General features: G+C 42.3%; 1 protein-coding gene across 2 annotated transcripts in view; it reads left to right on the forward strand.

The window, feature by feature from the left end:
- Mipep (mitochondrial intermediate peptidase) overlaps nt 1–13934 on the forward strand; it is a 148049-nt gene that overhangs the window by 80852 nt on the left and 53263 nt on the right. For both annotated transcript variants that reach the window (XM_006986327.4, XM_076545140.1), the window contains exons 15-16: nt 3357–3431; nt 6401–6520. In XM_006986327.4, coding sequence (XP_006986389.2) covers nt 3357–3431; nt 6401–6520 — 195 coding nt within the window. The remainder of the gene's footprint in view (nt 1–3356; nt 3432–6400; nt 6521–13934) is intronic.

Genomic DNA, 13934 nt, shown 5'->3' on the forward strand with positions numbered 1-13934 from the left:
GTCCCTCTTGTATTTTAGGTCTATTAGTGTTAGTTTTTTGAAATAAGGAGCCCCAGCTTGGTGCATGGATATTTACAGTTGTTAGAGCTTCTTGATGAATTCTTGTCCCACTAATTAATTTAGTAATGTGCTGGGCTTCTTTATCTCTACTAACTTGAGTTTGAAGTCTGCTTTGTTAGACAGAAGAAGAGCTGTCTATGCCAGCTTGGTGTGCCTTCTGTTTGCTGGATAGAGTGACTTTTGGTTCTCAGTCTGTGCTTGCGAGGTATATTTCTTGAAGACAAAACCCACTTGGATCTTGATCTTTTGTCCAGTCAACCAGTCTGTATCTCTTTGATAAGTAGACGCCACTTACATTAAAGCTATTGAGAGATTTTGCTAATCTAAGACTTTGTTGCTTCTCTGAGTTGTTTCTTTCTTTTCTACTAGTTTGCTGATAACTGTGTTGGACATGATGGGTTTTTTTTCCACCTCTCCTTTCATTTCTCCTGCTCATGAAATTTTTTTCCACATTCTTGTAGCTGAAACTTTTTCCTTCCTCTTTATGAAATATTCCTTTAAATATTCCTCAGTGCTGGCTTGTTTGTTTATCATGAACTGCCTTAGTTTTTGCTTGGTTTGAAATGTCCTTTCTCTGTCTGTTTTCAAAGATAGCTTTGCTGGATGCTGCAGTTTGGGCTGGCAGCAGCTTACTCAGAGCTTGCGATATGTCTTGGCATGCTTTCCGGCCTTTAGGAGTGCTGCTGTGAAAGCTGTTGCTGTCCTGATGAGTTTCCCTCTGTAGGTGAGTCCAGTCTTCCGTTACAGCCTTAATGTTACTTTTTTTATTTCCGACACCTTGACTGTGGAGAAGTTCTTCCTTGGTTATGTCTGTGTGGGGTTCTAAATGCCTCTTGTGTTTGAGCTTTCTGCTATAATTCCACTGAACAGATATTCTATGCCTTTAGCGTTTATCTCAGCACCTTCTTCATCCTGTGCATTCTTAGGTTTAGTCTCTTGATCAGATCCAAAAATTCTTGGGTGTTCTGGTCATGCTTACAGTTTGTCCTCCCGCCCACACCTTGTTTTAGTGTGGAGTCTAGTATTTCTTTGACCTTGACCTCCTAAGTCTATTGACAATGCTTTCCACTATTATTTAATTGATTCATTTTGTTTTTATTTCTGAGGGTTTTAATTATTTTATCCTTTTTTCCCTTCAAAATCAGTTTCCTTTCTTGTTTCTAGCTTTTTCATCCATATTGCTGACTTTCTCATGCATTTGCCTGACTTTTCCCTCTATATGGTTGACTTGAATTGAATTCATCTGTTTGCTTGTATCCTTTTTCAGGTCACTGGTGATTTTGACTTTTGAACTCTTGAGGTCTTCTCCCAGTATTTAGCCCACTTCAGTATCTTATCTTTGATTGAGCCACTGAGGAGTCTCTTCCAAAGCAGCTGTGTTCCTTGCGTGGTCCTGGGTTGTGCTTTGTGCATCTGTTGGTTTGACTGTCTTCCAGTTTTTTTTTTTTTTAAAGATTGATTTATTTATTATGTATACAGAAGAGGGCACCAGATCTCATTATAGATGGTTGTGAGCCACCATGTGGGTGCTGGGAATTGAACTCAGGACCTCTGGAAGAGCTGTTGGTGCTCTTAACCTCTAAGCCATCTCTCCAGCCCCCTGTCTTCCAGTTTTATTTGGGGATCCTCTTAATTGACCAATCTACTCAAGAGGGCTGAATCCCCAGGACCACTCAGACAGGAGACAACAACCACAGCCTTGGTATCTGCATGGGCAGAGGACCTGTCTTCGTACTTTCAAGACCTCCTAAGCCTTACTTTCCCCACTGGAGGGTGACACTTGAGCTTGTAGACTCTACAGCAGAGGACAGGTAGGTGGCTCCCACTGACCTCAGGATGAGGGGCTATTAAAGTCAGTGTTATTCTCAGTTAGGAGTATCTTAGTTGCTTTTCTGTCACTGTGATAAAATATCCTGCAACTTGAGAGTGATAAGGCTCATTTTGGCCTATAGTCCCAGAGGGCCGTAGTCCATCATGGCAGGGAAGACATGGCACCAGAAGCAGGAAGCTGGTTGGTTGCATTGTGTCTGTACTCAGGAAACAGAGAATGAGGATATAAAGCCTCAAGGTCTGTCCCTAGTGATGCACTTCCTCTAGCATGGCTCCACCTCCTAAGGGCTTCACAGTCTTCCCATACAGTACCACCAGGTGGAGGCCAGATGCTCAAACACACGAGGGCACGAGGGACTTCCCATGTTCAAAACATTGCATCACCTGTCTTTTTTGTCACTATCTTTGTGAATTACCAGTGCTCTCTCTTCTTCATTAGGAATAGAATCAGTTCTTTCTTACTCTGGTTCTTCTCTTTAACTGGGTCACAGGAAGGGCAGTGCCTACCCAAAGTCTGGTTGGTTTTTCTTAGGGGGAGGTGGAAAGAGAGAAGAGGCTCCACGTTTGTGTCTGAGTGGTCGTCAATTCCCACAGTAGTTTTCACATCAGTGAATCACTAGGAGGGATCTTGTCTGTATGTTCCACCAGCAAAGCCTTTCAGAGTCCTGTGTGGCCGACCCTGTTCTGGGATGTAGGTAGTAGCAGCTGTGGATGAGCCCACACTCTGATAGCTAAACTGCCTACTTCTGCCTCTGCATTCTTGGATTGGGTGTTTCTCTGCAGAAAGGATTTTGATTTTCTTCAGTAAATAGCAAAAAAAAAAAAAAAAAAAAAAAAAGTACTTAGTTCAACTACATTTTTTGATTTTTTCCCCCCTAGTATAAGTATCATAGGATTAGGTCAAATTAGTCCCTAGAGAAAGCTTTAAATAACACAGGACTTCATACTGTGGCCAAGCTGCCTAATTCTTCTGGGTTGGAAAATAGAAGCTGAAGTTCCTCCCCACACTGATTTTTCAGGTATTAGTCCATCTCGGACACTGCCTGGCACCGTGAGTTAGTGTCTCTCGGCATTTGAATCTTCTGGGCTCCTTGTCAGTTATTATGTGCACTTGAAAGTTAAGAGAGCACTTGAACATACTTGCTAGAAACAAAGGAACAGAAGTATTCCCTTTGGGGTTTAAATAGATCTGAAAGATCAGTGCCAATACCGTCACTCCCTCTAATCCTGTTTTTTCATGTGCAAACCCTTATTTGACAGTTAGTCCTTCTTAAAAGTAAATGGAATGTCTTCAGCCATGTTAGCTTGTCAACTAAAATATTCAGAAGATATTTTTACACTATAATGAGATCTGCCATTCCTTTTTTCCCATTTGATGCTATTTTTAAATTCCCGACCCTGAAGTTTACTTGCTGCAGTGGTTTATTAAGTAGTTACTGATGTGTGTATTGTTTTGTTTTATAAAGCCTCTGCCGAAAGCTATGGTGTCTCGCCTCTGTGAATCTAAGAAGGTTTGTGCAGCCGCAGAAATGCAGCTTCAGGTATGTGTGCATGCCTCATGCTAACGTTTTCCAATTATTATCCCATATATACACACAACTTTAAATTCTTGCCAGTGCTAACATTTATTATAATAATTATACTTCTGAACACCTTTCATCTCAGTTCAAAGAACTTGCCAGAATTGACTCATGAAATTCTCACACTATCTGTATGAGGTACATATAAAATATGAAATATGGTTATTTCCCATTTTTATCAAGGAATTCATCAAAGCCTCACAGGTCTATAGAACCAAGGTAGGGCTCAGACCCAACCATATATATTGTTACTCATTTTCTCTCTTTCAAAACAAATTGTGGTCCTCCATGTGAAGTTTAAACAGTAATTACCAGTAGATTTCGGATAATATTTATAGACAATTTCCTGGGTTACCCGATGAAGACAGAAGATTTTTATGAGCCATCTGGATGCCAGCTCTGTTAGCAGATGTTCAGGATTGGCAGTTATGAGACTGTCTGTGGCGGGTGCTGTCCTACATCTCACGTTGTGTCAACAGTTTGTGCACCCTCGCCTTTCTTCTCAGCACTGCCCAGTAGGGACCCAGTTGACTCTGTCAGATGGAAACTCTTCTTCAGCTGCTTTTAGTTTTTAAAAAATTCCCTATCAAAACCCTGAAAAACAAACCCAGTCCCTAGAAAGCAGTAAATGAGCTCTGTGTTTGTTGTATCTTGGTGGGTTTTCCAGCTAGAGGTGTAGTGTGGTGCTAGGGCAGGCACAGGCCCTGGCTTCAGTCCCCAGTTCTTCAGGGAGAAGGATAGTTACACAGACACAACCATGGATTTTCATTTGATTTATTTTATTCGGTGGCCATGAGGGTGAATACAATTAAAAATGATTTTTAAGTGGTATCACCTGGAGAGAGTTCTTTTATAATTTTGTTTTGATTTTGAGACTTGGTCTCAGTAAATGGCCCAGACTGGCCTTGAATGTGATCCTCCTGCCTCAGCCTTTCAATGCTGAGATTACATGTATGTGCACCCCTGGTACTGAAGCCTTTTGATTTGCTTTTACTTGTCTCTTGGAGCTTTCTCTTTGAGCATCTGTTCCAACGATTTTATTTTAAACCAGGAGCCAATAAACTTGAGAGAGTGGAGCCATTCCTGACAAGGCAGGTGCTATATCCTGCTTCTAAGCTGAGCTGTGCAGACTAGCAGGTAGAAAGGAAGGGGGCTGTTTTGTGTTGTGCGGTGGTGTAGGCGGTGTTTTAGAAAATGTGAAACTCCTTTTGTCATGTACTGTTTAACCAATGGGCTGAGTGCTTCCGTGTGGTGCTAAGGATTTTGGTTCCTGGAATGCAGCTGCTGGATGAGCAGTGTCTGAGTTGCTTTTCTGTTGCTGTGATGAAACACCATGATCAAGGACAGCCTAAGGAAGAGAGTCTATTTTGGTTTACAGTTGCAGAGAGGTAAGAGTAGATTCACAGCAGCAAGGAGCAGGCATGGCGGCTAGAGTAGGAAGCTGAGAGCTCACATCCTGAACTGCAAGTACAAAGCAGAAAGAATGAACTAGAAATGACACGAGTCTTTAAATTCTCAAAGCCCACTTCCAGTGACATACTTCCAACAAGGCCACACCTGAATCTCCTAAAACAGTGCCACCAAACTGGGGACCAAGTGTTTATAAAAGTCGACATTTGTATCATTTTTAAAAGCGTAATCAAAGAAGCAAAGCTCTTGAATTCTAGCTTGTTTGTAGAGTGGACAAAAGTGTGCCTCCTCAGGTCAGGGTAGAATTGAGTTTCAGTTCCTAATCCTTTGATCCATCAGGACTGGTTCCTTTGGTTCTTGTTACCCAATGTTACTCATGACAGAATCGAGAGAGCTGCATTTAGCTGTATGTTTAGATTACCAGTGAGGGAAACATAATGTTTATATTCAGAAAATGTATTTTTCCAGGGAAGGCTTAACTTAGCTTTGTAGTTCACAAACATAATTGTATATGTAGGTGAAGCCAGCGGCCAGAGGTCGTTTGCATGTTGTCTTTTATCCAGACTAATCCTCACCTCTTTCAAGTCAGCAGCTGCACATTCTCTGCAGATTCCATTTCTAAACCAGAAAGATGCACCTCAGCTGTAACTGGATGCCAAACTTTTCTCTTTAAAAAAAGCACTTCATCTTTGTTACGAGGTCAATTCATGCCATGTCTGTACTCAAGCACACGGGTCAGATGTCCTGGTGAAAACCTCCTTCTCCTGGCTTTAACTTTTCTCCATGGGACTTAAGTTCTCAGCACTCTCTGAACTGCAGGTTTTGTGCTCACATTTCCTTGATGCTTCTTTACTCTAGTTCGTTTCCACAGCTGCTCTCCTCTCCTGGGGGTTGGGGGGTCGGAGGGAGGGGTCCTTCTCCCCAATCCTCCCTACTACAGCTGCTGCTTTTGTTCCCCTGACGTGGATATGAGGTGTGCTGTGGCCTTTGCTCCAAACCCTACAGCAGCTGCATCAGACTTTGTCACTTCTGTGACACTCAGCACATGTTCTAGAATGTTTACATCTTCTTCTAGTCAGCTGTGTCCACGTAGTGACCTTCACCTCTAGATACAAAACTAGGATTCAGACCGCTTCACACCTCTCATTTATGATCTACCAGGGTCCGGGGAAAAACCAAACAGGATTTGTTAGATGCAGGGGACCACAACCTATAATTCCAATTTTAAAACATATTTTTAACTGCATAATTTCAATTTTATGACCACAAATTTAATGATGGATAAGGTTCAAAACTGAACAACAACTTGTATCATGGAAGGCTTTAGAGTACCCCTTTAAGCTTTTGACTGGTCATATATGTGGTACAGAGTGTGTCTCAAATAACACATATTTATGTTTGTGAGTCTTTTCAGCTGTGGTTCATAATTGCCATCTGGTATACTTACAACATCATTGACTGACCACATCTTAAATACAGGATGAACTACCAAAGCTAAACAGAGCTTTCTGTCTGCCTAGGTCTTTTATGCCGTCCTGGATCAAATCTACCATGGCCAACATCCCCTGAGGAAGTCAACCACAGATATCCTCATGGAAACACAAGAGCAGTTTTATGGCTTGCCCTATGTTCCTGACACTGTGAGTCTGCATTTTAATCTGTCATGCTGTGGAATGGCTTTGCTTATTTCTCTAGGTTGCCATCAATACCCTTTGGAGGACTTGACATCCCTACATTTGTGTTGAGGTTGTGTTTCACATGGGCCAGGTGTTAGGAGCGTCCTGGCTCATCTAATGCTCCATGCATGGTTTTCTTTCTTCTCTCAGTGCTTATCAGATTCCTAGGAAAGTGGATGTTAGTCAATATTCTCTTTAGTTTTTTTATGCATATATATAATATATAAATTTGTATAGTACTACTGTGTCTTTATACATAAAACAAGACTCTAATAGTGTTCATTGCACAAAGAACTAACACTTATTGAGGACCTTACATTGTACCAAGGGTCGTACTCTATTCTGTATATCCTGTCTCATTTAGTACTCTGTTGGACTAGAGGACAGGAGTCTTGTTGCTGTTTCCAAATTCTAGATGCTTGACTTCACCTCACTGCTTTGGAAAAAGAACTCTAATTTCACTCTTAAACTAGCCTAATCTACTAAGTAGTCTTCTCTCCTCAGGGTCATCCCCAGGATTAGGTAGTTAGTGATGTGTTGGGATTGAAAGCCACTTCAGACTTCTCCAGTTACTCCTAGGTTCCTATGAAAAGAGGATCAACTGATTTGCTCAGCAGTGTGGACTCTTCCTCAGGGCTCTCCAGTTGTAGGTGATAAAAACCTGGTGTCATTGGTTTAAGGAGAAAAGGGTATGTTGGAGTCCCAAATCAGAAAGGTGCAGGTGCCTCAGGTTCTAACTGGACTGGACCCACAACATCACTGGAATGTGTCTCTTCCCTGCTCTCAGCTGTTGTTCTCTGGGTTCGTTTGATTTCTCCCCTCCAGGAAGTGGGAAGGCTACAACTGGGTCGAGATTTTACCCTTCCAGCCTAGTCAGTCCAATAAGGAACTAATGTTAAGAGAATTCCATAAACTGTGGGAAGTCAAAGTCAGTGCCAAGTTAAAGGATTGAACATCAGAAGATGATCTGGAGACTAAATTAATCATTAAACTGTAACTAGCTACCAGGTCATCGTCCTCTCACTAGTAAATATGTATAGAAATAATTTATATGTAGCAGACATGTGAGAGGGAGTTTGACCTTTACAATATATTAAGACTATGAGGGGCCGTTCTCATTCAGATCACCACAGCTCATCTGTTTTTATTATTGATTAAATTTCTGTTTTAAAACAGATGATGTGAAAACATAAAGACTGGGATGTCAGAAGACACTGCTCAGCCCTCTGATGTTGCTACACTTGTTAGGAATACTCAGATTCCTTGCCATCAGGGGTCTCCTGTGTGTCCTTGTGTAAAGTGCAGAGAATCAAATCCCAAATTGGTGATCAGTCTCTACGTCTTTTTTTCTTTTGTGGAAGATGAAAAGACATCTGTTTTCTAAAAGTTTACCTCTTCCCTGGGGTTATCGCCCACATTCATGTCAGTCATCATCTGTATTGCAGATTGAACCTAGCTGTAGGCAGGTGCCAGCCATGGTATTGTATGCTCAGCACTCTTTATACCTGGGCTCAGATGCCCAGCTGATCGTGAATTCATCCTGTAACCCAGGCAGGCCTTGATCTTGCAATCTGCATGCTTCTGCCTCCTGAATAGCTGGAAGACCCAGTTAAGACTTGGCTTCTTTGTTTTGTTGTTTAATGTCTGTGGCTTATTTAGATTTACACAGATATTACTACTTAGTAGATTTTCCTACTTAGAAACATATACATTTTTGTCTGTCTGTTCATTTATTAAGCCTATAAAAGAATTTTCATAAAAGCAAAGAATAAGAAAAGCCAAGACACCCCTCCTTGGAATTCCTTTGTGCAACACCCATCAGAGAAAAGTGCTGGGAAGGAAGAAACAGCACTCACTATTTGCAGATGATTGACTGCTGCAGTTAAAATAAAGTAGACATAAGCATGTCGTTAAAATTAGTAAGAGGGACAAACTACATTTACACACACAATGTGTTAAGATTAATTCTATCTCTAGTTATGACCGACTGAAAAAAATTTTAACTGTCCATTAGAATAGCAAAAAATAAATAAATAAATAAATAAATAAATAAATAAATAAATAAAGTATATATTAAAGGTATTTTTAATGCCTGCATTATCTTTCTATAGGGAATGATAAAAGCTGGCTTGCATGTAAGTAACATTTAACTTAACAGCTGACTTACCCAAGTAAGATTTACTGTCCCCAAGATGTCATATTTTCTCCACATCATCTAAATGTCTCATGTGGCATCATTCTACGTGCTTGTGTACTTGAGTCTAACGATCTAATTATACACGTTTATAGGGATGGGCAGTGGTCCAGGAATAGTCAGAAAGTTTCATTTTTAAACATACATTTATTTAGTGAGTGTGTGGGTATGTTACGTATGTGTGTGCACGTGTGTGCCATGGTATGTATATGGTAATCAGAGGGCAGCTTTCAGGAGTCAGTTGTCCTCTTCACCATGTGGGTCCTGGGGATCAAATGTAGGTTGTCAGCAAGCACCTCCATCTGCTGAACCATCTCACTGCTGTGAAGTGTTAGGCTTGTCCACTCAGGATCCAGATGCAGCTCTAGGGGGTGGGGGGTGTAGCTGAGTAGTGGAAGGCCCTGGGTCTGATCCCAGCACTACAGAGCAAACCACAAAGAACAGCTTTAGGGATTCACAGAGTCACCCTGACTGGGGGATAGATGTGTGACCATGGAGCTCAACAAGGAATCATAAAACAGACTCAACATGCCTGGATTCCAGTTACTGTGCATAGAAGAACCGTGAAGTCCATGGCTTATAAAACAGTACCCATACCACATACAAAAGATCCAGAAATCAGATCTCTGTCTCACTGTACATAAAACATTTGAGTAAGTTGGAGCCCAAATGTGGGAAGTATGGATGCAAAAGGATGTCATTCCCACAGCATTTTTATTTTCATAGAATTGAACACCTTATATACAATTCAAAGGCGTTAAATGTAAAACAGAAAACTGATAAATTTAACTACATTTAAATTGAAAGATAAAATAGTAAGTTTAATATAAAGTAAGCCAATCTACTCTTAACAAAATGGAAAACTAAAATGTAGAAGTAGATATTTCCATGCTCCCCACCCCCACCCCCCGCCTTTTTACTGTAAAAAGCACAAAGTTTGACATGCTAGAAAAGATGTATTTTTAAAACACTTTGAAAGGACACAAGACACAAGTATGTAGTAAACCACATGAAACGACCTCCATATTGACCAAGAGATGCTGACTAAAACCATATCCTGTTACCATTTTAGTCTTGTCAGTTTGGTAAAAAGTGTGTCAGACAAGTTAGGAAGGCCGTGGCATCACAGGACTGTGATGCTATGGTGGGGTGCAGAGTGGTTCCCCCATTTGGAGAGAGTTAGACGTTGTCCACTAACACTGGATGTGGGCACTCCTGTGGCCAGCATTCATCTCTTCCATTCATCACAGGCAACATACTGTGTTTTCCCTGCTAGGCATTCTCTCAGTTCCAGGAGCTAAAACCAGGAAGGTTTATAACAGGTTGTGAATGTTTTTGAAGAGGGGTTGAATCTGGAAGATTCTGTGAAAAGCCCAGGTTATTGTCAGCAGGGAAGTGAAAAGCACTATACAGAAGGAGACATTAGGGATGGAGTTGCTGAACTCAGCAGGCATAAGCTGCAGTCAAAATAAGCGAGTTTCTTAAGAATCAAACCAAGTAGAACTTTGATACAAAGTTCACAGCCATGTAAAACCAAGCACCGTGGCTGAGCACATTCACAGCCATGGACTGTAAAGGGAATCCGGGAGTCACACCCAATGCAGTAGTGCACCACTCTGGCTAAGGAACCATGCACACTGCAGCAGTGCTTATGGATTAAATTGGTGGTGGGGGGGGGGCGGGGGGTTGGTCATTCCACTTTATTAATCAAAATGTATTCTTGCTATTCAGGAAAATCTTAAAAATTACTGAAAGGTCATTTTGTTTCCACTGTATAGGTTAAAGATAAAGAGTATGTTTTGAGACACCCATTCTTATTTCTAGGAATTGTTTGTCTTAAATAGTTTCATTCCATGAAATGAAACAGTAAGAAAAGAAAAATAAAACTTGAATGATAACCTAGAGAATATTTGCAGTGCTTACAGAATCTATACAAAATCTGGATTCTTATAATGTGGTCTCAGCCTTTAGGCAGTGATCACAGCTGTATCTTACAGCATTCTTTGTGTGTGTTACTCTTCTTGGGAATAAAATGTCCCAGCCATCTTTGGGAGATATTACATGCCAGCTTCAAAGCCCAGATCTCTCTCGTGAGACCCTCCAGAAGCAACAGTGCACAGAACAGGGTCCACCTGCCAGAGAGGTCTTCACGGATCATTGTCTGCCTAGCTAGCCCTTAGTATTGATGTGCTTGGCAAAGTGAACTCATGTAACTATAACTGTTTACATTACTGTAACTGTCTTTGTTCCTCATGAAATATGGGTGCTGACTTACAAGTGAGTAAGTAGCCTTATTGTGTCAGCATTGCATTCATATTTATAAGAGTGCTAAAGCTCTGTGCAAAACAGAAAGTTCATTTGTGCTTGACTTGTTTTTCTGTGTAGCAGTTTGATGCTGGGAATCCAAAAGGTTAGAGAGTGATTTTAAGTCATAGTCCCATGGGCTGATTTTCTGTTGTTTTCCATCTCTTAATGGGTGGTGTTTTGTTGCTTTTTTAAAAAAAGATGTTTTTATTTTAAAATCCTGTGTGTATGTGTCGTGATGTGAGTGTAGGGACCATCAGAGTCTGGAAGAAGGTTTCAGACCCCCTGGAGCTGCAGTAAGGAGTAGGTGTTAGCAGCCCTCTTCAAGGGCAATGCACACTCCTAACCCCTGACCATGTCTCCACATCCTTGTTGTCTATTTTAATCACCAAGGCTCTCCTAAGGCTTTTCTGTTTCAAAGTGGTAGTGCATTTCTTCTATTTTACCCCAGATGGTAAACAGCGTTACAGCTTGACAGGTCTAGGATTCTAGATTTGTGTCTTTGTTGCTGTTGTGTTTTGAGACAGGGCAGGCTGGCCTGGAGCTCATGCACGCCTGCCTCAGCCTCCCAAAAGACCAAGATTCCAGGTGTGTGCCGTCTACCACACTGACTGGGTCTGTGTTTCTGCATTCTCACTTGCTCTGAAATAGATGAGGGACATCAGGTCTAGGAGAGTTTGGGAGAGCTGCTCTAACTGTCCCTCTCAGTTGGCCTAGTGAGTGTTTTCAGGTATAGACCATGAACACATGTCTCCCATGTGCGAAGGTATGTAGGCGTTGGTTGGAGTTGGTGCTTTGAAGTGCTTTGTTGAACTGTGGGAGGTAAAGCGGTGTTTCTGGTACAGCTCTTCTTGGAGCAGCTGTGCTCCTGAAAAATGAGGTGACTTTTTGGTTTGCAAGAGGTGTCTGCAGACTTCCACGTCCTTGTCCAAGCAAGAGTGGCCCAGTCTCTCCCTGCTGTGCCTGCAAGTGTCACTGAGGCCAGCATTCCCTGAGTAGAACTGAAACGAAACAAGTGGGAAAGGGAGGCTGGCCGGACCGGAGAGCATGCCGGGAGCCCGCTCAGCTCTGGTGACGAAAGGGGGGCTTCTAATGGCACGGCTTTGTCACCCTGGCCATCAGCCAGGGAAAGCTGGAGTCGGGGAGGAATGACTTCTTCATGTAGCACAGGAATGTGATGTTTGATGCCACGTGACTACAGACTCTCTAGGTGTTGGGTCACCGTATGTGTGTCCCGGGACAGAGGTCAAAACATGAGCTCTGTGGATTGGGGAGTTAGCACCTGGGGATCTACAAGAAGCTCTGGGTGACCATGCTGGGGAGCTGAGGGCAGAAGATAGACTGATGATACTGCTGGTGGGCAGGAGTGTCTGTCAGAGGGACACTAGCCCAGGCAACAGGATTGGACATGACCTTCTCATGGGGACAGCTGTTTCTCAAGTATCAGCAAAACCCCTAATTTTAAACATACTATTTTCCTTTATACTTCTACTCCTACAATCCCAGCAGAATAATGTTCTGCTCTTTATTATGCTAGGGTTACATTGGCTAGATGGTGGCTTGAAAATTGTTTATGGAGTGCTTGCTTTGAAATGTGGTCTCCGATTCCCAAGGAGAACATAATAAATGAAGGCTCACCATACGATTTTTGTGTGATCCGAAGGCTTCCCACATTGGAATTGCTTGATTTGGGGAGCAGATTCCTAAACTGACATTTCTGTGGCTACGATTGTGTGTTCCAGGGAAAGTAGCTGCTCACTTGCCAGTTGGGAGGTGACAAGCAGAAGTGCTGACGGGAGATGCATAGCTGCTGTGCACATTCCACGTGTGTGTGCCCCAGAGTCTCGTCCCACAGCCTCCTGAGCTGAGGGCCACCAGGGATGGGGAGTGTGAAGGACTTGTGAGACGGCCGGGACATGCTATGTAGCCTAGGCTGGTCTGGGACTCACAGACGTGCCTCAGATTTTTGAATGTGAGGCTTAGTGGACATGGACCACCATAATAACCCACTCTGAGATTTTTTCCTGTTTACTTGATAGTTTTTATAAGCTTTTTGTTGAATTATTTGTGTAAGCATGAGAATACTATACCTTGGTATATGCTATAGAGAGAACTATATGAAAATGGATATTGATTCATTTAAGCATATTAAAATTACCCTCTAGTTTTAGTTCTAAATATATAAAGCTTTTCACAGGCAATTTCACAAGTGAATGAATGAAGTTAATGGTGCTGGGACTGGAACCCAGGGCGTCCACATGTAGGTGAGCGCTCTGCCATGAGCCCCACCCCAGCCCCGACGTCACTGTTCAGTTCCAATATTAATATGAACTGCCATCACTGCTTAGTGGACTTGGCAGCAGGCAACACTGGGCTCTTTCTGTTTTAGTTTTTATTTTAAATTATAGGTGAAGCATGACTATAAGGAAGAGTTATTAATGACATCATCTCTACCATCTAGATTGAAGGGTTTTTTGGATTTTTTTTACTAACGGTTTTTAAAATAAGGTGGTGAGAGAACCCCTGACCACACGAGGTCTCCGTGTGGTGTCTGAAGCCCGCTTTCCGCCTGTGCTGCTCTCAGGTTGCACATGGGTGTGAAATAGATTGCCAGCTGGCCTTGGTGACTCACCTGTAATCCTAGCACTTGGACTGCTGAGGCAGGAGCAGTTCTGTGAGTGAGAGGCCAGCTTGGACTCAGAGTGACTCTCTTTCCTCCTTTGTCTGTCTGTCTGTCTCTGTGTGTGTGTGCGTGTGTGCGTGTGCGCACACGCACAACTGTGAGAGAAGTCAAATATCTGCTCTCCTCTTGGGACTAGTCAATCAAAATTCTGTTTCGAAACACTTTCTTGGGACAGTTCTGTCTCCTCCCACCCCTTT

This window comes from Peromyscus maniculatus, chromosome 9, assembly GCF_049852395.1.
Source record: "Peromyscus maniculatus bairdii isolate BWxNUB_F1_BW_parent chromosome 9, HU_Pman_BW_mat_3.1, whole genome shotgun sequence".
NCBI lineage: Eukaryota > Metazoa > Chordata > Mammalia > Rodentia > Cricetidae > Peromyscus > Peromyscus maniculatus.